Source organism: Lynx rufus, unplaced genomic scaffold (assembly GCF_022079265.1).
Source record: "Lynx rufus isolate CCGP_SWC_20201006 ecotype Redwood Valley unplaced genomic scaffold, mLynRuf1.p SCAF_2, whole genome shotgun sequence".
Classification (NCBI taxonomy): Eukaryota; Metazoa; Chordata; class Mammalia; order Carnivora; family Felidae; genus Lynx; species Lynx rufus.
The window spans coordinates 8198225-8222359 of record NW_025814834.1 but is presented as its reverse complement, the minus strand read 5'-3'; the positions used below and the strand labels follow the sequence as shown (position 1 = coordinate 8222359).

Here is a 24135-nt window from a genome sequence, read left to right as displayed (position 1 = left end):
AGAGTGTGAAACCGTGCTCGACCATACAACCGTCAGGAAAATACAATTTAATAAGATACCATTTGTATCCGTCAGATTAACAGAATTTAAAACCTCAAACAGTATTTTGGGCAGTATTTTAGGATTGTGGGAAACTGGCAAATTGCTACTGTAGGGAAGAAAATACATTTTTTTTTTTTTTTTTTTTTTTTTTGCTCTATCCTCCTAAATTCTGGGTTGGGGGACAAAAGAGATAAACAAGAGAAAAGCATGTAAGTTTCTTCATCGTAAGTTTTATGTAACACGGGAGCCTTCAAAAGGAAGACCTGAAGAAGTGGTTAAGCCTGAGTGTTTTATGCTTTTGATGAAGAGTGGAGACTTGTGGGAACACAGAATGGGACAAAGGAGTATGAGCTCAGTGTGGGAAACCAGAGAAAACAGCAAGGCCTGTTGGTTCATACTCCTCATGGTGTCTTGGAGAAAAGGGTCCTCCTTTCCTCCGCATACAGGGAGGGTACCTTTGCCTCAGAGTCCTCTCTGCACCTGCTTTGTTCAAATTCATTTAGCTTAAAATATTCAATATGCCAAGGTGCCATACTTCGGGATAGTGTGCCCTGAACCCCCTCATTACAGTCACTCACAGAGAACTTTGTCAATTTCCAATCAAGGTAAAAATTCTCATTCCTTGTATTTAATATTTCCACTTATAGGTATCTAAATAATAAAGAAGCAGTCACACTGATAGACGTGAATTTTTTTAAATATTTCTTAATGTTTATTTTTAAGAGAGAGCACAAGAAGGGGAAAAGCAGAGAGGGAGACAGAATCCGAAGCAGGCTCTGTGCTGTGCTGTCAGCAGAGAGCCCGGTGTGTGGCTTGAACTCATGAACTGTGAGATCATGACCTGAGCCGAAGTCGGACACTCAACTGACTGAGCCTCCCAGGTGCCCCCATAATAAAATTCTTTTTAAGTTTGCAATAAAGATTTCACACATTAGGGAACCTGGGTGGCTCAGTCGGTTAAGTGTCCCAACTTTGGCTCATGTCGTGATCTTGAGGTTTGTGAGTTCAAACCCTGCATCGGGCTCTGTGCCGATAGCTCAGAGCCTGGAGCCTGCTTCAGATTCTGTGTCTCCCTCTCTCTCTGCCCCATCCCCACTCATGCTCTGTCTCTCTCTGTCTTAAAAATAAATAAAACATTAAAAAAATTTTAATAAACATTAAAGAAAAAAGGATTTTATTATGAACATTTCCAAACATACATTAAATAGAATAAAAAATGAATCCACTTTTACCCATCACCCAGGTTCAAAATTTCAATATTTTTGCCAAATTTTTTGCAACTATTCCCTGCCTTACTTTCCCCCCTCTTCCCTTCATTTTTTTTTACTTGAGTATTTTAATGTGAATCCTAGGCATCCTATCATTCTACCTATAAACACTTTATTATGTACATTAACATGATATTGGCTTGATACCAGTTAATAGCTAGTCTGTGTTCAATTTTCTGTCTCCAAAATGCCTTCTTACTGTTGGTTTGCTTGAATTAAGATTCAAAAGTTTCTACACATTCCATTTGGTTGTTATTGTCTCAAATCATTTAAAATCTTTAATAGAAAACCTCTTTTAAATGCTATCTATTTATTGAAGAAACCAAGTCATTTGTCCTATAGAATTTGACCTCATTCTGGATTTGGATGACACCTTTAGGGTATCTTTTTTTTCTTTAATGTTTATTTTTGAGAGCGAGCACTTGAGAAAGTGGGGAAGTGGCAGAGAGAGGGGAACAGAGGATCTGAAGCAGGCTCTGCGCTGTCAGTGCAAAGCCTAATGTGGGACTCAATGAACCATGAGATCATGGCCTGAGTCAAAACCGGATGCTCAACCGACTGAGCCACCCAGGCGCCCCTCTTCATGGTATCTTGAACATATTCGTCCAACCTCAGTGTTCTTTTAAACTGGTAGTTAGATCTGGAGGCTCCGTTACATTAAGGCTCAGGGTTTTTTGCAGGAAGACTTCATGGTTGGTGGCGTGTAATTCTCTTGCCTTCCTCTAGGAGGCACTTAGGGTCTGGTTGTCCCTCTTTAGCGAAGTTAAAATCGATCAGACTGTTCGGGTGTTGTCAGCTTCATCACCCATTGTAACCATTAATCTTCTACCTGATGGTTCTAGGCAGTTTGTTTTGAAAAGCAAATGATTGAAAACAATCTATTATTCATTATGGGGGGAGGGGATATGTGTGGGGACATGATAGGAATCAAATTGCCAAGAGCCTAACAGTGGTTTATGTAGGTGTTGGAAACAGAAGTATCATTTTCATTCTGTATACTTCATTGTTTAAAATTGACTAAAATAGAAACAAAAGAAATCCTGCCTATGCATGTCTAATGGGGTAAACCAGCCAGGGAAAACGACTGGCGGGAAGATTCCAAATCCAAATTCCAGGAAGGGCAGCCAGGGAAGTGCGCAGAGTGAAATCCGTGAATGTGGAGCGCAGTCTGCTTTGCTGTGTTTTTGCCTCCCGGTGTCCCTTCCTCCTTCTGACAGCCTGCATTCCCTCTAGGGTCCCCCCCTTCCTCCCCTGGATTCAGTTTTGGTGGAATTGTCATAAGAGAAGGGCTGCCTCTCCTGGCCAAAGCTCAGAGGCCAGTCAGACTCCTTCTCCCCCGCCTCTGAGTCTTGAGCAGCATCACTTCCTCCCGGACGCCTTCCCTCCACTGAGGCAGGTGCCCCCTTCGGTGCCGCCCCGAGTTCCAGCTGTCAGAGCACTTCTAGGCCAGTAGGTTTGTATGCCCCGTCCTACCCCTGTACAATGGCTGGCACGTGGTGCCAGCTGAATGACTGATGCCCACATTGCTTTCATGCTGCTGGAGACACTTGAATAATAGATAAAAAGATCCCGCTCCTCTTATAGATGTTCCAGAGAATGTGGTAGCAGCTTCCAGGCCTTCCAGTCTAGCCCCAGCCTGTGGCCACTTCTCCTGAGCCAGGGGACTCTTACCCAGCCAGGTACAGCCTTCCATGAATCCCTCACCTGGGGGCTATCTACTGTCAGCACAGAGCCCGCTTTGGATCCTCGGTCCCCCCCCCCCCGCCCCTCCCCAGCTTGTTTTCCTCACGCTAGCTCTCTCTCTCTCTCTTTCTCTTTCAAAAATAAACATTAAAAAAAAAAAAAGAATTGGTATGAATCCCTCACCTGGGCCTTGGGCCTCTGTTCCTAAACAGCCCCCTAGTTGTCCTTCCCTGCCCTGTGTGCAGAAGCTTGAAAGAGGGTGAGGGTTAGGGGACTGCATTAAAGGAGGTCACACAAAGGGACATTTACCTGAGAGGGTAACTACCATCCTCACACTAAACCTTGTAGATTTAGGAACCTGGACACTGTTGGGAAGGATGCTGTCTTCTTAGCCTGTGAGTTCTCTTATTTGTGTGCAGGCAGGTTGCACATTCTTTGTTTAGAAATATCAATACCTTTCAGTCCAGTCTGACTTTGGCCTAAGGCCATTCTGACTTTTAAGGCTAATTAGCTGCTAAGCCGAGATTCAAACCCAGGGGGCCTGACTCCAGAGGCCTTGCTCACCACCTCTGTACCCTACTGCTTTGTCGCACTCAGGTTCTTTTCTTGAAGAGGTTTAGGCTGTTAGAAAAATGTACATGTTTCTAGGATCAAATGCCTTAAATCTGTCCTCGTCTTTTCTTGCCTTGAAAAAAAAAAAGCTAGTTTTAAAAACAGTGAGAGAGACGGGGCGCCTGGGTGGCGCAGTCGGTTAGGCGTCCGACTTCAGCCAGGTCACGATCTCGCGGTCCGGGAGTTCGAGCCCCGCGTCAGGCTCTGGGCTGATGGCTCAGAGCCTGGAGCCTGTTTCCGATTCTGTGTCTCCCTCTCTCTCTGCCCCTCCCCCGTTCATGCTCTGTGTCTCTCTGTCCCAAAAATAAATAAACGTTGAAAAAAAAAAAAATTTTTAAAACAGTGAGAGAGAATGATGATTAAGAAGTATTACTGTAGTTTGGGCTTTTAACAAACAGTGATAATATCTGCTCATCTTTGAAACGTATAAAGATAACCACTAGTAGAACAAACAGAATGCGTCATCTTCAAACCAGTGAACGGATGCATGTGTTAAGGTTCTTCGTTGCAAAAAACAGCCAACGACTCTGGCCGACTCAAGAAGAAAAGGAATTTATTGAAAAGCTCCCAGTAGCTCACAACGGCAACAGGAAGGCCAGAACAGCTGGCAGAGAAAAAAGGGCAGAAACCAAGGAGCCTGGGTGGCGGGAGCCCCAGGAACCAGCCCAGACGGGACGCTGCTGTTGGCACTGTGGGCCTGGACACATCTGCCCCTGTTGTCACGGGTCTTAGGATCACTTGCTCCAGATAGGAGTCCCATGTCAGATCAGCCAAGCTGCCTGAGGGCGAGTCATGGGCCACTTGGTGATGTCAGCGGTAGAGTGTCCGGAACCCTTCCAGTGTCTGTAGTGGGAGCCTGGGTTTGGTCTCTTGACGAGAGTCATACACTGAGGGACTCCTGGCCCACACACACACCAGGAATGCGGTAAATATGCCAGGAAGCTCCCAAAAGGCAGCTCCTCTCTACAAGGAAGTCCGGGGACAGAGAAAACTTGGTGGATCCATTAGAAGGGAACATGGGGAAGGAAGAGTCTGAGAGGCTCCCACATGTCAGGACTGATTTGGAAACACCATCTGACTATGTAGCAATAGATGTGAAGGGCCGTGTCCTTCGCATTTTCTTTCTTTCTTTTTTTTTTTTTAGTTTATTTATTTATTTTGAGAGCGTATGCAGGAGGGGCAGAGAGAAAGAGAGAGTCCCAAGCACTGTGGAGCCTGATGCGGGGCTCGAACTCACCAACCATGAGATCATGGCCTGAACCAAAATCCAGAGTTGAACACTTAACTGACTGAGCCACCAGGCGGCCCCTGTCCTTTACGTTTTCTGAATAGATACTTAAAAGAAGGAAGAGTGGGAAAATGCAGCTTTGTTTGTTGAGACTAGTCTTGGGACTGTGAATTCCCAGAGAAAATAAACCTTCTGAGAAGGATGATTCCAGCATGTTCACCTTGGCGCTTAGAGATTCTGGCATAGAAGGTTGTGTGTGACCTGGCAGAGAAGGACCGTGGGATGTAGGACACATCCGAAGGGAGGTGAAGATGGGAGGAAGCTGATGAAGTGGAGGAAAGCAGAGCAGTTGAGAACGAGGAAGGCTGGCTGAGGTAGAAGAATAAATCTATCATGGGGGAAGAGCAGGAAGGAGGCTGTCATGGTCAAGAGTTCCCCCTTCCAGAAATGGAAAAACTCCTGGAGGTCCTGGGAGTGAGGAGGTCACCAAGGAACCAAGAGGCGGGGTGGAGGAGAGGTCTCCAGAGCTGAAGGAAAGATCAGGAACTGAAACAGGGCAGCAGTGGGACATCCATGTGGACTTCGATGCCTCCCAGGATAATGGCAAGAGTGGAATAGATGGAGGGGCGCCTGGGTGGCTCGGTCGGTTAAGCGTCCGACTTCGGCTCGCGTCATGCTCTGAAGGTTTGTGAGTTTGAGCCCCGCATCGGGCTCTCTGCTGTCAGCACACAGCCACTTCAGATCCCCTGTCCCCCTCTTTCTCTGGCCTTCCCCCTCACGCATGTGCACTCTCTCTTTTTTAAAAAAGGAGTGGAGTAGATAGGAAGTGGAGAGAGCCCCAGCTCTTGAACACAGAGGAGGAGGGATGTGGGTGACCGTAGCCAGGAGGGGAGGTGGCTCGAGCCCCAGAAACCCCAGACACTTAAGAAGAGTTGGGGACCCCTGGCCTGGGAGTAGCCCCGGGCGCTCCGGGGAACGCTGCCCCACCCTGACCGGTGCAGAAGGGCCTGACGCAGGGGACTCACTGCCGGGTGTGGGATCCCGCTGGCTGGCCTTTCCACCTCCATCCCTTTTGCTCCAGGGCAGAGCCCAGAGTGGTTTTTTCCACTTTCCATGGTAACTGGCGACCTGTGACAAATGGGACCCAGCCACTGACACGCTGGGGAGACACTTGAGAGACACTTGAGAGACACTTAGTTTACACTAAGGGGAGCCATGCCTTCTGATAAGTCACGTCTCCACCTTCCCCAGTCAGCCCAGCACTGCTCTGCAGCAGACCTCCCATAACCGCACACTGGCCCAAGCTCCTCGGGACCATAGGTCATCTCTGACAGTCGCTTGAGAGAGGCCCCTGGGAGCCCACGGTTAGTCTTTGGGAACCGCAGGCTCCAGCCTGGAGTCCGGGGCCTGGCTGCTCCCCCTGGCCAGCCCGGAGCCCCGGGAGCTCACTTCAGAGGCGACCTTCTGTGCTGCTTCTGTCCACAAGCCCCTCTCTCTGAAGGCCCCCGTCTGTCTTCCACACAGTGGTTACCTCGGGAGAGTAAAGCTATGGGTGGTCCCTAACTTTCCTCTTTTCCTTTAGACTTAATCCTTCCTCCCTTCCTCCCTTCTCCCTTCCTCCCTTCCTTCCTGTGCTGACAGAGAATGTGAGCAGAGGAGGGGCAGAGGGAGAGGGAGAGGGACAGAGAGAATCCCAAGCAGGCTCTACACCCAGTGTTGAGCCCGACGCAGGGCTCCATCTCATGACTTGACCCAAAATCAAGACTCGGATGATTAACTGACTGAGCCACCCAGGCACCCCTAGCCTTAATCCTTTCTTTAAAAAAAAAAAAAAAAAAAAAAACATGGCAAAATACACATAACATAAAATTTACCATCTTAACCATTTAAGGGTGCAGTTCAGTATTAAGTACAGTCACACTGTTGGGCAGCCAATCTCCAGAACGTTCTCATCTTGCAAAACCGAAACCCTGTACCCATTAAACAACTCCCCGTATCCCCCTCCTGCCGGCCCCAGCAAAGATGGTCTTTAATTACTTAAAATTCATTCATTTTTGCTTATTTGTACTTTCCAATTTTTCTACCAAGAGCATTCGAAATTTTTATAATTGAATTTCAAAACCTCCAGAACATTGTGCACAACCCTGTACAATCTCTCCACGTCACGGGGAGAACCTGGGCAACAGACCTGCGTCACGCCGCCTTCTGCACTCTGGGCACCTGCAGCACCCGCCAGGGAGGCTGGGAGTCCTCCCACAGCAGTCCTGTCTCAGGAAGCGGATGGGGTCCACAGACTTGTAACAGGTCAAGTTCCAGAAACCGAGTGGGTCCTGACTGAGCACGGCGCCAGCCCCCAAGCATTTGGGATGGGGCTCCGTTTCAGGACTTACATACTTACCCCTGGTCGCTCTTCCCTCACTGAGCCCCAGGCAAAACTGTCCTCACGGTCACTCCTTGCCCTTGGTTGGCCCGTGTCTCTTACCTCCGGAATCCTCTGGTCAGCCAGGCCCGGGTTCTGCCCACCTCAGGCCCCCCAACCAGCCCACCTGGAGGCGAGGACCGAGGCAGGCAGGGGCCTCGCTCACACGCTGGCCCTCAGTTGCTGTCAAGCAAAGAGCACGCCTAGAGTGGCTCTCAGTGCAGTGGCAGGGGTGGGGGGTGGGGGGGGGGGCGCGGACATGGAGGTCAGGGAGGGAGTAGGAGCTGGAGGGTGGTGAGGAAATACAGAGTAATTTCTGCCTTGTCGATCCTGGGTTTTCCATCAGTTTTGTTACAAGCAGTGACTTAAGCACACGCACCAAAAAACCGCGGCTAAAGTGCCAACGTGTGACACTGTACAATGTCAGGGCCCCTCTTATTTTGCAAACAAGGGACCAAGGCTTGGAAAGGTGATGTCACGCTGCAAGGTGGTGGCAGCAGGGCTGAGACCAGAACCAGGTCCCCCGGATCCCCGGCACCCCTGCCACCCAGCGACTCCACCAGGTGGAGATCCAGAGCAGAACGAGCTGACCGGGGGCCACGGAGGGCCAGGCTGGAGGGGGCCCCGGGTACAGGCCAAGAGCTGAGAGGGCCGGAACGGGCCGGAACGGGCCGGAACCTGCAGAATCTCAACAAGAAGTGGGAAGGAAAGGTGGGACCCAATGAAAACATGTCAGAAAATGGGGGTGAGGGTGGGGGAGAGCCCAGATGGAGGCTGTCTCCTCCAGTTAACCAGCTGCCATGTTTCTGTAGAAGAAGGACTTTGCCTGTGGGCCTGGGGCTCTGGAGGGCAGATAGCAACGTTATATTCCTTCCAAAACTTGGGTGGGGGTAGGAATCACTGAGGTGCCAGTTCAGAGTTTAGAGGCTGAAGTGGGGACGGGCACAAAGGGGGACAGGCCACGAAGACACCCCAGCAGAGGAAGGCGAGTGTGGCTCCCAAAACTGCATGTGGCACTCTGGTCTCTCTGGGTGTGGCTGCTTCGAGGCTCCGCTCAGAAGGGGTCAGTCTCTTGCTGCCCCTCTCGGCCACCATTCTCAGTCAGAGGGTGGGCCCTGGTGCCCGGGGAGCCCAGGTCACACAGGGTGCTGCCCATGGTCACCCTGCTGAGGCTGTGGGAGTTGTGGCAGGGCCTGTGGTAGCGGCGCCGGGCCCCCAAGCACAGGGCTTCCTGGAAAGTCTCCCTGAAACGGCTCGACATGAGGTTGTAAAGCACAGGGTTAATGGCCGAGCTGAGGTAGAAGAAGACGCCGGAGATAATATGCACGTACTGGAAGGCCAGGTACACGCCCTCGGTCCAGCTGGACACAAAGCTCCACATGAGGCGATCGACGTGGAAAGGGGCCCAGCAGACTCCAAACACCACGACCAGCACGACTGCAGGGACACAGAGGGGAGACTTTGGTGCCTGCCAGAGTCCTCTCAACTAACCGCCTTCCCTGGGCTTCAGTGTAGGCTGCCCACTTTCACCTTCCCACCCCCGCCCGTTGTCCATATGGAAGTTTCTAGAAGTTTGTCCGCCCTGGCCTCATCACCCCTTTCAGAGAGGTTGGTCCCACCGCTGTCACTGACAGGGCAGTGGGCGTGTGCTCTACCCCCCTTCCCCCCCGCCCCCCAGCCACAGTCAGCTGGACCAGGTGTGGACATCTGAGCCAAACTGGCCCAGTCTGGCTCTCTCACCACAGAGTTTGGAACTAGGTGACTCTAAGAGTTCAACCAGCTTCCCAGAGCTTCCCTCCAGCTGTGGTGTTGACCAGCCACGCCCTTCCTGGGGTCTCTTTCATGGGCTTGCCTCGATTTCTGTTTATTTCTTGTGTTTGCTTCTGTGACTGTCTGTCTTTCCCCTGCAGTGCCTTCCCCACCACACCCCAGCACGGTTTTCCCTCCTAATCCAGGATTTCAATCAGGATGCTGCTTACAAATATCCCCACCAGGCCCTCAGAAAGTAAAGGCGGGGGAAGGAGCCGGGGAGGTGGGGAAAGGAGAAAGCCAGAGCCCCAGGCCAGCAAGCAAGGCAGGCTTAAGGAAGCACCCCAACTTCCCAGGGGCAGAGCCATCCCAGCTGAGCAGACTTGACCCCCACGGGACAAGGAAGGAAGTAGAAAGCAGAGGCAGAACGGGCAGGGAGCAGGTGGTCTGCAGTGCAGGCTTCACAGAGCTGAGGGGCAAGCTTGGAACTCTGGGGTCAGCCTCATTTTAGGGAGAGCACAAGCGGCCTTGGGCTCTGGGACACTTTCTGGAGGCCACGATGAGTGGGTCTCTCACTGGGAATGGGGCAGTCCCCTATATAATCCCACGGCTTTGACCAGGGTCTCACTAGCTCTGTCTTGCCCTGGCTCACCCCACCTACCCGATTCAGACCCTGCTAGGGTAGGGCAGGATGGGGACGAAATCAGTGATTGGCTTAGTGTCATTTTGTCTGGCTTCCCCAGGGCCACTGTTTTTGAAAAAGAGCCAGATCTAGATGACAGTAACACCCAGAGCCTCAACCCAGCTGGGCTTGCCATGGCCTGCCCCAATCCACACTTCTGCCCTGACCTTCACAAATATGCCCCCTGATGAGACTCTTTTAGACAGCAGTGGCCATTCCTGTGGTCCCCTAGGAACCAGAGATATAGCATGGAGGGAATTTATCATCTTGCCTCTCCAACACCTTGCTCCCCTACTTTGGGGAATTTTGCTCCCCCCAGATCCCACCACGTGAATCCATGGGGACTGCAAACCTCAGCATCCTGCACTCTGGGCCAGGGGCGGGCTATGACCTAAACCCACCAATTGGAATCCTTCCCTGGGATTTTTCAACAGCCATTAAGGGAAGAGGGCAGTTCCTCAAGAAAGGGGAATTCTGTGCCCATGGCCATGCCTCCCAGGCTGCTATAGGGAAGGACAAAGCCAAGACGTGTTTAGGAGCAAAGATGAGAGACCTGGAGATCCAGCTCCCACAAACAGCTCTGCCATCCTGGAACCCAGCCACATGCCCCGGCCCTGTCTGTGGTTTGATTCCACGAACCAGCACCAGCTTCTGCACAGGCCTCCAAGCTTAGAAGGACCCTAGGCTTCGTGGCTTAGTTTATGCTCGACTATTGCTGTCTGGACAGTCTTGTTTTCTTTTAATGTTTATTTATTTATTTTGAGAGAGAGAGATTTAGAGCACGAGTGGGGGGTGGGCAGTGAGAGAAGGAGAGAGGAGAGAGAGAATCCCAAGCAGGCTCCACACCTTCAGCACAGAGCCCAACGCGGGGCTCGAACCCACGAACCGTGAGATCATGACCTGAGCCAAAACCAAGAGTCAGACGCTTAACCGACTGAGCCACCGAGGTGCCCCGCTTGCCTGGACGGTCTTAATGAGTTTTGAACAAGGGACCCCAAATTTTCATTTCACACTGGACCCCACAAATTATGTGGCCCATCCTGCCGTTTATCTTTGAGTTTCTTACAGAGTAATCGCGCAGGTGCGTGCACACACACAGGGCGGCGTGGGCGGCAGCGGTGACGACTTCAAACCTCACACTCAGCCCCCATCTCAGACCCAGACACTCAGCCCCCAGGTCCTGGAAGCTCTAGCCCCTTACCCAGGGCCTGGCTCAGTCCCTCTTCCCCGCCACAACACTTACACAGCATCTTGGTCACCTGTGTCCGACCCTGATCCTGCGGCCGCTGAAACCTGCGGCTCTCGCTGGACTTGGCCCTGCCCCTGGCCTCTTGCCTGAGCAGCAGCAGTCTCTCCCGCTGCAGCCGAAGCCCGATGAGCAGATAGAGCACGCTGATGGTGGCCATAGGCAAACAGAAGAAGAACAGAGTGGTGATTTGCACCACCAGGTTGTAGAGGGCCCGCGAGCGGACCAAGGTGCACACAGCTGAGTGGGGCACCGTGCCCCGGCAGGGCACCTCCAGATGCTGGATGCCGTGCAGGCTGGCGTTAGGCAGAGAGCACAGCACGGCGAGGCCCCAGATGGCGCCGAGTACGCGGCGCACGTGGACCCGAGTCATCGTGGATCTGGCCTGCAGCGGGTGCACCACGGCCACGTAGCGCTCCACACTCAGGGCGGTGACATTGAGCACCGAGGCCAGGCAGACCGTCTCGAAGAGCAGCGTGCGGAAGTAGCAGCCACCAGCGCCCAGCAGGAAGGGGTAGTTGTGCCACATCTCATAGAGCTCCAGGGGCAGGCCCACGAGCAGCACCAGCAGGTCCGACACAGCGAGGCTGAGGAGGTAATAGTTGGTGGGCGTGCGCATGGCCTTGTGGCGCAGGATGACGGTGCAGGTCAGCCCGTTGCCCACGGCGCCCACCACGAAGATCAGCAGGTACGTGGCACAGATGGGCACGAACAGCTCCGTCTGCCGGGGCCCCCGGTACTTGAGTCTCAGTTCCTCATCGGTCAGGTTCAAGTCCTCAGGGCCAAAGACCCCCCAGGCCCTACTGCCATTGCAGGGCACCGGGCTCCCTGCCTCCGTCGGGGACATGTCTCCAGGGAAGATGGAGCAGTTGAAGCAGAGAGGAGTCTGTGGAACAGAAGAGAGAGACCCCCCGGAAACGTCACTCGGAGATCCCTGGTAATTCATTAAACCAAAGGTGCCGGCGACACTAGGAGGAAGGTTATTTTACGTACCACTGAAAAACAAAAAACCGTCATCCGTTGTAAGGTGTGTAACAATTTCAGAGATGTAAAAATGTACATCTTGGAAATGATAAAAGCGGGATTCGGTCGGGGCGCCTGGGTGGCTCAGTCGGTTAAGCGTCCAACTTTGGCTCAGGTCATCATCTGGCAGTTTGTGGGTTCGGGCCCCGTGTCAGGCGCTGTGCTGACAGCTCAGAGCCTGGAGCCTGCTTCAGATCCTGTGTCTCCCTTTCTCTTGGCCCCTCCCCCACGCACACTCTGTCTCTGTCTCTCAAAAACGAATAAACATTAAAAAAAAATTTTAAAAAGCAGGACTCAGTTATGAATTTCACAATCCACTGAAGCTTTAAATAAACAATGGATCCTCCGGAACATGGGCTTTGCAGTCAGCAGTCTCCCCTTGGGTCTGTCCCCTTTCAAGCCCTGGACTTTGGGAGAGGGACTCGGTTTGGGCGTCTGTAAAATGGGCACAACATGCAGTATCTTGTCAGTACGGTTTTTAAGAACAAGGCCTCTGGAAGCAACTGCCCGGATTCAAATCCTACTCCTCAGTTCTGGGCTGTGTGGCCATTTGTAGGGGAACCTTTCTGACTGTCTCCTTATTACAAGGATGCAGGGAGTTTAAGCTACAAAAGGTATTAGCTCAGGGCCTGCCTGACACACAGAAGGGCCCGGTTATCAGCCATCTCTCAAGGAGGACTGAGTCATTGTGGGGACGAAGCGAGGGGGTCAAAGGCTAAAAACTAGAATGCTAACCCCAAAGCTGGTTCGTGTTCCTGTTTCCTATCACCTGTGCTGTTAAACGTTGAAATATTTGACAACCGTGACCCTGCTAGTTCTGAGGCCCCCTCTCCTCTGTTGGGTCCCTATCTCTGCCAGTCCGTGGGATATAGTGGTAAGGACCCGGACCACAGAGCCAAACACGCTGCTTTGGGGTCAGATGCCAACTCTGCTACACTCTAGCTGTGACCTCTTCTCACTGTGCCTCAGTCTCCTCATCTGTGAAACGGGTGTGTCCACAAAGCTTACCCCCTAATTGCTGTGAAGATTAAATGAGGGAACACATATCAAGTTGTAAGGGGTGTGCCTGGCACGTTTTAGGTGCTCGAGATCAACGCATAGGAACATTATCCTTACTTCCCACGTGGAAACGGAAGATTAGTCCAAGGGAGGGGCACCTGGCCGGCTCAGTAGGTAGAGGGTGCAGGGTTGCGAGCGTGGGCCCCACACTGAGTGTGGAGATCACTCAAAAATAAAATATTTTAAAAAACAAATGTAAAAAAGAACCGTCCAAGGGAGATGGGACAGGGGCCGAAACAAGATTCGGCTGGGCAGATGGTTTGGTGGGACAGGCCAGGAGCTGGGGACTGTCCTCCTTAGCCTTTTTGCCAAGCCCGCCATCGCCACCACCCCTCTCCCCAGGGCAACCTCGGATTTTCAAGCTCTCTTCCTGGATCGTCTCCCTATTCCATCACCTACGTTTCCTCTTGCCAACGGGGGCTTGGGGCATCCCCGTTGCCCATGTACCTGCGCGGCCACATTTCAACTTCGTTTCTAGGTCCTTTTCTGTCCCAGACCCCAAGAATTCTTAATCCGGAATGTCTTCCTCCTCACCAGAACCTCCACCCAGAAGTCTCCCCCAGCCTCCCTGCCAGTCCCACACCTGATCCCCGCACCCTGGGATGGAACGCATTTTCACCCATCCAGGCGGTTCACCTGCCCGCCTCCCAGGCTGGGGGCAAGGGCCGAGCGGGCAGCCGCGGGGAGGAGCTGGGGACCCGCAGGCGCCGAGCAGGGTTCGAGGGAGAATCTCTGCGCCACCGGGAACGGTCGCAGCGCCCGTGGCCGGCAAAAAGAAATAACCCGGAGGCTGCGAGTTCTCCGAGAAGGGGGGCGCCTCCGATCCCTATGGCCCTGGGGAGACCCTCTGTGCGCGCTTCCTAGTCCCGCGCCCCAGCCCCAGGCCACCCGCGCGCCCCGTCCAGCCGCCCGCGCCCTTGGCCTCGGCGGTATCGCGTTCACCTACCCTCCCGTAAGCGGCTGGAGACATCGAGGTGCGCGGCGGGCGGCCGAGACCGACGCCCAGACGCGGCGCCAGGAACCAGCCGACTGGAGGCTGGACGGCGACCGGCCCCCAAGTAGCCCTTCCCGTCGCCCCGCCTGTAGTCTGGGTGACCCGAAAGGGACCGCCACCAGGGGGCGGTGCTCCCCCCGCATCGCTGGACCCAGACACCCTCATCTGGGGTCCCCACACCCACCCCTAGTTGTTTCCAGGCGTCTGGCGCGACACTCCCAGGAGCACCATTATCGAACTCCCACGGAACCCTAACGGAACCCTCACAACAACCCCTTTCCAGATGAGAAAACCGAGCCTCAGAGACACGAAGTGCGAGTGGTCTGGCTCTCACACCCTTGCCAGGGTCTCCAGCGTGCTTTCACCCTAACTCCTTATTATGGGGTCTCTCCAGCCCCCGCCTCCTCCTGCCGCACATTTCAGACGCACCTGAAAGTCCACGTGCCCCAAACGGTCTCCTCTCCCTCTCTGGGGCCCCAAGTCCCAGGGCAACAGTCTCCACCCCTCTCCCTAGGGTTCCCGGCCCCTGAGCATCTCCTCCTGCCCTCCCAGGACTTCTGCCTGCTGCGGGAGCCTCCGTCCTCCCTCCAGTCTGTCCTCCCACTGCCCAGTGGGAGCCCCCAACACCTCACTCCTCTGCTAGAAAACCTCCCCAGCCACCCACCTCACTTCCTTCTGAAAAAGAACATACCAAAGTCTAGCTTGGTGTTGGACCCCATGCCCCACTTGCCTTCCTGCCCCCCCCCAACTGTATTCCCTCACCCCCAAATACCCTCCCTCTCATCCATTCAAATGTTTTCCCATCCCTCTCACCCCACCGCAGGGTGCCCAAGGGGGAAGGAGGGAACTGTAAGGGAAGACTCATGAGTGCTGGAGTCCCAGCCTCCTCCTGCTCCCAGAAGCTGTAGACAGGTGAACTCCAGCAGGGAGCCCCTTCCCTGCTCTGTCCCTTCCTCCAACCAGCTCCTTAGCTGGAAGTTATTTCATTAGGAACCTTCTAGGGAGCCTACATACATGAATCTTGCAGGCCCAAATGCTGGCTCCTGGGCCTCTTCCCAGGGTCTGATTCATTTAGTCTGGGCAGGGTCCAGCAACCTTCATTTTTTGAGGAACACCCTCCAGGGGGCCCCAAACCTAAGAATCACACTTTGAGAAGCACTGGAAGGGGTTAAATACCAAGTCCCAGGACCCAGAAGGGCTGCCTGAGCAGTGTGAATGGGAAAGAGATCAGCCCCTCTGTGCCTTGACTCTCCTTCCCGGTGGAATGTGTAACCACGTGTTCCTTGAAACATCAGTGCAAAGATTTAGCACAGGGCTGGCATGCAGCCAGCACTCAAAAGAGTCTATGTGATGACAAGTGGAGGTGTGACCTTCTTCCCCCCAGACTTTCCCTGCCTCCCCTTCCCCCATGAGTCACTGTCTGGCCTTGGGAACTGGGAGTCAGACCCTCTCAGAGCCTCCACAAGCCCTGCCTTCCCAGGAACCCCACGTGTAAACACAACCCCAGGCACAGGGAAATTGTAGGCCAGTGCAGCGGCAGATGTCCTTGGGGAAAAGAATTCTAGGGTGTCCCTGAGAATTAACTACTCCACCCCAGATGAGTGACCCCACCCAGAACCTTCAAGGTCCAAGCTGCTATTATATCAGAGGAGCGTTGAAGGGTAGGCAGCATCACTGGGAAACAGCCCACCATGGGGTCAGGGTGGTACTTAGCACGTGATGAGCATTGTCAACCCCTGCCCCCATCACTGGAATCACACTCCCACCACACACACCACTTTGCATACACTCTGAGCATCCTGAAACCCACTGTGGACTCATTGGAGGTGCTCCGAGCCCAGGAAAGGAAAGGGAAGGACCTATTTCTGCCTGACAGAGACACAACGGTTCCTGCCAATAGGAATTCTTTAGCTGGCTGCATCATTCACAACATTAACTGAAATCAAAGACCATGCCAGGCTAAAATACAGGGGTAGCTCCCCCAGAAGGGGAGGCCCAATGGCCATCATGGCTATAGCCACCCCTGCACTGTTCAGAGGGCCCTGGGTGTCCCAGCCTCAGGCCTGAGCTCAAGACCGCCATGGCAGCATGTCCCATCGGAACTGATGGTAGGTATACTGCTGCCTCCCTGCTCCGTCCTGAGGGAGCTTCTCCAGGGCCACGTTCGCTGGGGTACTGCAGGGCTGAAGCCTGGAGTAAATGCATCTTAGGTTTTCTGGGTGTACATTTCAGTCTCCTGGCTTGGCTGGTGGGCATCTGCCCAGACCAGGGTGTTAAGGGCCCCACTGTGCACAATCGCAAATGCCTCAGGGGTCTACGGGAGGCAGCCGGGAGACCTCTCAGGTCCTGGAGTCTGTGCAGGGCTCGCAGGGCCTGAGGTACATGATTAGCTCCATAGCCTTTCCTCACCCTGCTGAGAGCCACAGAAGGGCAGCTGCCCCAAGCCAAGTCTTCACTGGCACCACCTGAGCAGCTTCTGGAACATTCACCATTCACCCCCACCCCTCCCTCTGCTCTACTGCCTACAGAGACCAGACAAGGAGGATGAGATGAGCTTGGGGACACCAAGGTATTGGATGGGAGAGAGGAATTGTTCTGAAGGCAGTGGGGACAGCCCAGAGTCCACCAGTAATCAGGCTCAGCAAACATGGAGAGCTGGGCATAGCAAACATTTGGAGTGGGGAGAGTGCCCATGCTTACCTAGGAACTTCTCCACGTCAGACACCTGTCACCTGGCTCTGCTGGGCTGGACCCGGGCCAGGCCAGGGCTAAGGGAGAGAGGAGGAAAGGTCTGAGTCCCTTCAGAGTGGAGGAGGGGTCCCCAGTGCAGGGGCTGGGATTGCACCTCAGTAAGCCATGCAGCCTGTGTGTGGCCATCCACACTCCCCAAGTCCCCAGGCCTGGATCCACTCACAGAAACCAGCACACTTCCCAAGGAGAGAGAAGGCAAAGGAAGGCAAGGAAGAGTGAGGCCTGGAGGAGAATCCTTGCTTGTACTGCCACAAACTGGCTGTGTGGCCTTAGACAAGCCTCTGTGCACTCCAGACACCGGCTTCCTGGTCTGTAAAAAAGCAAGAACAGCACTTACTTCTCTAGATGCTAAGTGAGATAATGTGGGGTAAAACACCTAGGGTTGACACACTCAAGAAATGGTAACCGTAACTGTGCTCAGAATTCTCTGAAAGATACTAGAAAGCTGCCAGGAGTCAGGGCTGGGGCGGAAGCTAGAGAACAGAAAAGCTTGCTCAGCAGGGCTTGGAAGGGCAAGGTCCCCAACATCCTAGGGCAGGAAAGCTACTCCCCAGTGAGAAGAAGGAAAACACAAACTTATGGGGAACCTGGCCACAGTGCAGGAGGCCCAGGCCCTGCAGTTGGACCTCGGGGACCAGCGGCCAAGACCTCCAGTTAGCATCGCCTCTGCCTCTCCTGCCCACGGAGAGGGCCACTTGGGACGAATTGTCTGGCTCCTTGCCTTCTGAGGGCCATGCGGCCTGGCTCTGAACCATCCCGGTCTCTCGGGCAGGGACCGGGCTACAGAGTCAGTCCACTTGTGGCCAAAGGGAGGACAGACTCGGGTGGCACATCGAGAGGGCCAGAAAACGCCTGGGTCTCTCTTGTCCTGAGTCTGTGTGTCCTTCATCCCACCCCGGGGTGGGGCTAGTTGTCACTGGTGCTCCTGGCACCTGCTCGTCCACACGGCCTTCTCAGTTAAGCGCAAAGAGGCCCCTCCCGGGATCTTCCCTGTTATGAATGCTCACGGTTAGCTCATAACCGAAGCTCCTGACCTCCTGCCAGTGACTGCTGTCAGAGGGCTTAGGGACTCGTTAGTCACATGGGTTTGCTGTGTCTACCTTAGTGTTTTTGTCTTCCCTTTGAGTTTTTTTATACCGGCATAATCTGAGAGTCAATTGCAGCCATAATGCCCCTTTACCACTAAATACGTCAGTTCTGGTTTAGTTTCAGTGTCCCATGAATATCATTAATTCCACCTGGGAGGAGTAATCGCTTCTCATTTAGCACGTCTGATAATAGAAAGCAGATGACTTTTAGTTGGTCTGAGTACTGTTTTATATTTTATCGTGGTTATTGCCATTCCCAAGGCCTCCACAGTCAACAGATACAAAAGCAGTAAATATTCGAAGTGCTGGCAAACAGAGGCTCAGGATTCCAAAGGATATAACATGAAATCGGAGGAAATAAATTACAAAACCTGCAGGTAGTGGAAAAAGGACAGTTGCTCATGCATATGGAATGAATCTTTCTAGAGTTATCATGAGGTAAGTGAAAAATGCCGGGCATATCAACCGGCAACCATGAGACACGGGGCAAGGGACGGAACACAGGGACACTGGGAGTGTGCGGTGGAGGGCTGGACCCCAGTGTGGACACAGCAGGCCCGAAGTAAAAAGAAGGCAGGAATCTGAGCACTTGAAGGCAGTGGGCCAAGAGATGCCGCTACCGAAATTCCGGTTGCAAACGATAGCGGGCTCCTGTGCACAATGTGAGGATCTTGGTTTGCAAATATCCAGACTGGCTCTAATTAAGGCAGAATTTCCTGGAGACTATCAGGTAGCTGGAGGACCAGGGAGGCTGTTCGGTGTGGCCCACCGCCCCAGGCATGTAGCCAAACGGCCTGGGGGTGTGGCCCTACATCTTCCGGATGCTTGCCCTGGGCTGGGACCACATCCCTACTTTTTAAGGCACTTGCCTGGACTTCCTGCCCCGGGTGAGACTTGGGATGCCCTGAAGTGAAGTTGGATCTGACCCCGGTGTTCTCACTGCTTGGGACAGGTGAGCCTTCTGGAGTGGAGGAGGGCAGATTCCCACTGCGTGGATCATTGCTGGCGGACAGCCTGAGTGCCACGCAGCTGAGACAAAGCGCGTGGGTCCCTGCCCCTCAGAGGTTCAAGGCCTCTTCAAATGCACCAACATCAGAAAAAGGGGCCAGCAGCTCATGTGGGCACAGTGGGACCCAACTTTGGGGGTGGGGGGTGGCTTGTCTAAAAGGCTCACTAAGCCGACAAAACCTTTGTGGAAAACGATGCCCAGGAGAACATGCATCTGCAGGGAAGATAAGAGATTGCAGATTTTAAAACTCGGAAAGACCAGCTCACCCTCATACTTGGGGAAACCACATCCAAGAACTGAAAGTTTAAACCTTTTCTGATCTTTTTGGACTCAAAAAAAAAAAATCAGACTTATAAACAGCCTGTTCTCAAGTAGCAAAATGTCTGTTACTCTTGCCAGTTGCTTTAAGATGGAGGTTATGACAAACTGGCCTTAAACACAAGGAAGCAGTGAGTCTGAAACATTGAATAACTTGCCCAAGGTCCTGTAGCTAACAAGTGCTGGAGGTGGGATTCGGGACTAAGTTTATCCAAATAAAAAACTTTCCACCTTTTACTCTATGGTTCCGACACTACATCCCCCATTTCCAAAGACAATCAAATTTCAAGAGTCTGGACTCAAAAAAGTTTTTAATGTTTATTTTTGAGGGAGAGAGACAGAGACAGAGAGACAGAGTGCAAGCAGGAGAGGAGCAGAGAGAGAGACACACACAGAATCCGAAGCAGGCTCCGCTCTGAGCTGTCAGCACAGAGCCCAACGCAGGGCTCGAACCCATGAACCGTGAGATCATGACCTGAGCCAAAGTCAGGCGCTTAACTGAGCCACCCGGGTGCCCCTCAAGAGTCTAGACTTAAAAATAAATGTCCACATGCATTATTCATCCCCTCAGAGACTGGATTTTTGTGGCCATGCCTAGCCTGGTTCCCCTTCTCAAGCCCATGTTGCCTCTCCCTCGCTGGGTTATGAGTTGTCTTCAAGAACCGCCCTGCCTGGTTCTTAGTGGCCCTGAGCTGCTTAGAGGTGTCACTTTCCATGGGCTGGTCTGTTCCCTCCATGTTCCCAGCCCATGGGCAGCTACTGAGTGCCTTTCCCTGGAGAGCAGCGTCGGTACCCATTTGGCTCTGGAACTTTTGGAAAAAATTCAAGAGTTTCCTAGTTAGGGCTTGGTGCCTTCCAAGGGGTTAGGACGTGTGGTTGCAGCTCAGAGGCTGTGAGGTGAGTTTCCAAGGATGCAGTTTTCTAACCTCTGTTCTGAAGCACTTGGGGAGGGGTGCATGTTGCTTAGACTTTCTATGCCTCAGTTTCCTCATCCGTAAAGCAGAGATGACAACAGACCTACTCATGAAGTCATGAGAGGATGCAGTAAAATAAGGATGTAGAGTGCCCAGAAAGCACTTAGCTGGCACCTGAGAACGATTTTTCAAATAAAAGAAAGTAGGTGCATGTCTCAGAAGCTTGGTACCTCTTCTGAGCAAAAATGAAGGGATTTTTAATATTTCTCTTCTGAGGCAGCAAGAGACAATAATGTAGAGGCTTCTCCACCCCCTGGGAGGAGAAGTACGCAGAGAGAGACAGAGGGCCAGAGGAGTTACAGGAAGGAGGCAGGCCCCATCCCCGTGTAGGTGGCCCGGCAGGCCCTGTCCACCCTCAGGCTAGCATCCTGCCTTCCGGCCACTCATGTTCCCACGAACTTCTCAAGTGTGTTTGTGTGCAAGCACTGTAAACAAAGATGGAAAAAGCAGGCTGCAACAAGCAGGCCTTTATTAGGGCAGAACCAGTTGAGTCAGGCTGAACCCCTCTCCCTCAGGAAAGGGACCCAGGAGGACCCCAGCCCCCACCTGGCTCCAGGCTGGCTCTTTCCCCGAGCAGAGGTCATTCTGCGGTGAAAGAGGGCGGCTGCAGCAAGAGCCGGGACTTGGATGTGTGACCTTGGACGAGTCCCTTCCCTCCTCTGACCTCAGCTTCCTAGTCTGCAGAAGGGGGACACATAGTCCCCTCCATGGAGTTGAGGGCGGGAGAACAGGTTGAGGCTCTCCCGCAGCCCCCCCCCCTGCCGTGGCCAGCGTGCAACCCACGGGCTGGGGAGTGAAGCGGGGCCGGGTGGGAGGGGCGCCTGTGTCCGTGTCTCTTCCTGCGTCTGATTCTGAAGTGAACACTGGTTACCGCTGGGGGTTGGTTAGGGTGGGAGGAGGAGGGGAGTTAGGAATTTGTTTCAACAGTCAAATTTGTTCCTCCTATTTTTTTGTTCTTTTTTGTTTTTAACGTTTATTTATTTTTGAGACAGAGAGAGACAAAGCATGAACGGGGGAGGGTCAGGGAGAGGGAGACACAGAATCCGAAACAGGCTCCAGGCTCTGAGCTGTCAGCACAGAGCCCGACGCGGGGCTCGAACTCACGGACCGCGAGATCATGACCTGAGCCGAAGTCGGCCGCTTAACCGACTGAGCCACCCAGGTGCCCCCCCCTTTTTTTTTTTTTCATTTTAAAGTGCAGTTCCTTGGGGGTGCCTGGGTGGCTCAGTCGGTTAAGCGTCCGACTTCAGCTCAGGTCATGATCTCAGGGCTCCTGAGGTGGAGCCCCCCTGTCGGGCTCTGTGCTGACAGCTCAGAGCCTGGAGCCTGCTTCGGATTCTGTGTCTCCCCCTCTCTCTGCCCCTCCCCCTCTCATTCTCTTTCTCTCTCTCTCAAAAATAAACATTTAAATAAATAAAATTAAATAAACAAACGAATAAATAAATAAATAAATAAATAAATAAATAAAATGCAGTTCTTTGGAGCACCTGGGTGGCTCAGTGGGTTGAGCATACAATTCTTGATTTCAGCTCAGGTCATGATCCCAGGGTCATTCCTCCAATTCCAATCTAACCAACACGGCATTCATCCCCTTTCGTTCATCCCTCCCTGAGAGTGAGAAATGTGCCTTTTGTTATTTTCAGCATATTTATTGGTAGGGTCGACCCCCCCCCCCGAGTGTGTAACCAGTCTTCCACGCTGCCACCCTTTGCGGACCCCTCCTCACCCTCTCTAAGCCTCTAAGTTGTCCCCGCTTCTCCCCACGTTTATCTGGGAGGCATACAGGACACCCTCCTCGCCGCACGCAGCCTCTCAGATAGAGGGGAACAGGCTTCGTCGCCAGGGATGAGAATTACAGCATTACCGGAGACAAATCTGGCAGCAGGTACCAAAATACAGAGATGTCTCTCTCTCTCTCTCTCTCTCTCTCTCTCTCTCTCTGGTCCTGCAACTCTACCTCTAAAAATGTATGAAAAAGAGTCCACCTGCGGTCCTGACGGCTCCAGGTGCGTTCACCCCGCCCAGCTCCTGCCCGTGACCGCCGCGGCCGCAACTGCCCAGGGGTCCCCGCCCCGCTGCTGAGATGGCCACGTGCTCCTGCCATGAGGAGGCTCAGAGGCTGAACGACAGCGCCAGCTCTTCCTGTCCAAGGTGCTGAGGGAGGAAGACAGCACACAGTGCGTGAACTGCAAGCTCAAAGGTCCTCCATGGGCTTCCTGGAATATTGGTGTGAGTTTATTTCCTTCAGATGTGCTGGAATCCATAGAAATCTTGGGGTTCATTTATCCAAGGTCAAGTCAGTCAACCTAGACGCAGTGGACACCAGGACAGATACAGGGCATGCGAGATATGGGAAATACTAAAGCAAGACTATTCTATAAAGCCAATCTTCCAGAGAACTTTCGAAGACCACGGGTAGATCAAGCAGTGGAATTTTTTTTTTTTTTTTGTCAGAGACGAATATGAAAAGAAGAAATACTACGATAAAATGCAATATTGGGGCGCTTGGGTGTCTCAGTCGGTTGAACATCCAACTTCAGCTCAGGTCACGATCTCACAGTTTGTGGATTCGGGCCCCGTGTCGGGCTCTGTGCTGACAGCTCAGAGCCTGGGGGCTGCTTCAGATTCTCTGTCCCCTTCTCTCCCTGCCCCTCACCAGCTCATACTCTGTCTCTCTCTCTGTCTCTCAAAAATAGATTAACATTAGGGGCGCCTGGGTGGCGCAGTTGGTTAAGCGTCCGACTTCAGCCAGGTCACGATCTCGCGGTCCGTGAGTTCGAGCCCCGCGTCAGGCTCTGGGCTGATGGCTCGGAGCCTGGAGCCTGTTTCCGATTCTGTGTCTCCCTCTCTCTCTGCCCTTCCCCCGTTCATGCTCTGTCTCTCTCTGTCCCAAAAATAAATAAACGTTGGAAAAAAAATTTAAAAAAAATAGATTAACATTTAAAAAATTTTGAAAATAAAAGTACCAGCGCTAAAAAAGTCGCAGAGCCCACTGCCAACCTTTTAGGACCTGATGGCGCTGCTGAGGCACCAGTGACCAATGGGAACACAACCGCGCTGCCAGCCCTGAGTGATGATCTGGACACCTTTGGACCAATGACTTCGAATCCCTTACCTCCAACCGTCTACGCCCCCAGCTCCGGGGACGTCCTCTATACCTGCTGCTGCCACTCTGTCTACGTTAATATCTGGGGTGCTCGATCTGTTCACTCAGCAAGCTACAAAGTCAGAAGAGGTGGGGCAGAAGCAACGCTCCAAAGGTTCCATCTTCTCTCCGTGTGGTACAGGAACCGTTCGGCAGAAGAGTACTCATGGTGTGCTTATGGGACGCACAAATATGCCCTTTGCCTCACGAGCACCGTCTGTCTTTCAAGGCTTTCCATCGACGGGCACGCCTGTGCAGCTCCTGGTCTTCTAGGAAATGTGATGGGACAGAGCGGCAGCATGATGGTGGGCATGCCCAGGCCCAGCGGGTCTATGGGAAACACATGAACCGGTGTGATGTCACTTCCTTCAAATGTGGTCGGCCCCCGAGGAGGAACCGCAGGACAGAGGGGCGCACCCTCGGGTGAGCTTGGCCTACCGCAAGCTCAACGGCCCCAGTAGAACCTCTCGCAGATGAATCAGCAAATGGCTGGCACGGGTATCAGTAGTACGAACCCTGCAATGGGTTTTGGCCAGCCCCCAACACAACAGCAGGCTGGCCCGGAAGCTCATCCGTTCAGACTCTCGGCACACAGCTGTGGAAATGAAAACTGCAGGGCAAGTTACATCCAGAACCAGCCCCTGACATTCTTTGCTAAAACACATCTCGTTCCCATGTTTACTCATGTACTTTTTTTTTTCTTTTTCCCCGTTTGTTCATATTAAGAATTATCTGACTGGGGCACCTGGGTGGCTCAATCGGTTGAGCGTCCAGGTCATGAGCGTCGGCTCAGGTCATGATCCCCAGGGTCATGGGATCGAACCCCTCACTGGGCTCCGTGCTGA

The 24135-nt window shown here is 53.1% G+C and overlaps 1 protein-coding gene and 1 pseudogene across 1 annotated transcript; one reads left to right on the top strand and one right to left on the bottom strand.

The window, feature by feature from the left end:
• Positions 1-6685: 6685 nt before the first annotated feature.
• NMUR1 (neuromedin U receptor 1) lies at positions 6686-14170 on the bottom strand. Its single transcript, XM_047085866.1, has 3 exons — positions 13958-14170; positions 10927-11815; positions 6686-8689 (listed from the first exon to the last, which is right to left on the bottom strand). The coding sequence occupies exons 1-3, from the start codon at positions 14168-14170 to the stop codon at positions 8307-8309; spliced, it is 1485 nt and encodes a 494-aa protein (XP_046941822.1). The 3' UTR covers positions 6686-8306.
• Positions 14171-22228: 8058 nt separating this feature from the next.
• On the top strand, positions 22229-23897 carry LOC124514488 (stromal membrane-associated protein 1-like; annotated as a pseudogene).
• Positions 23898-24135: the final 238 nt, after the last annotated feature.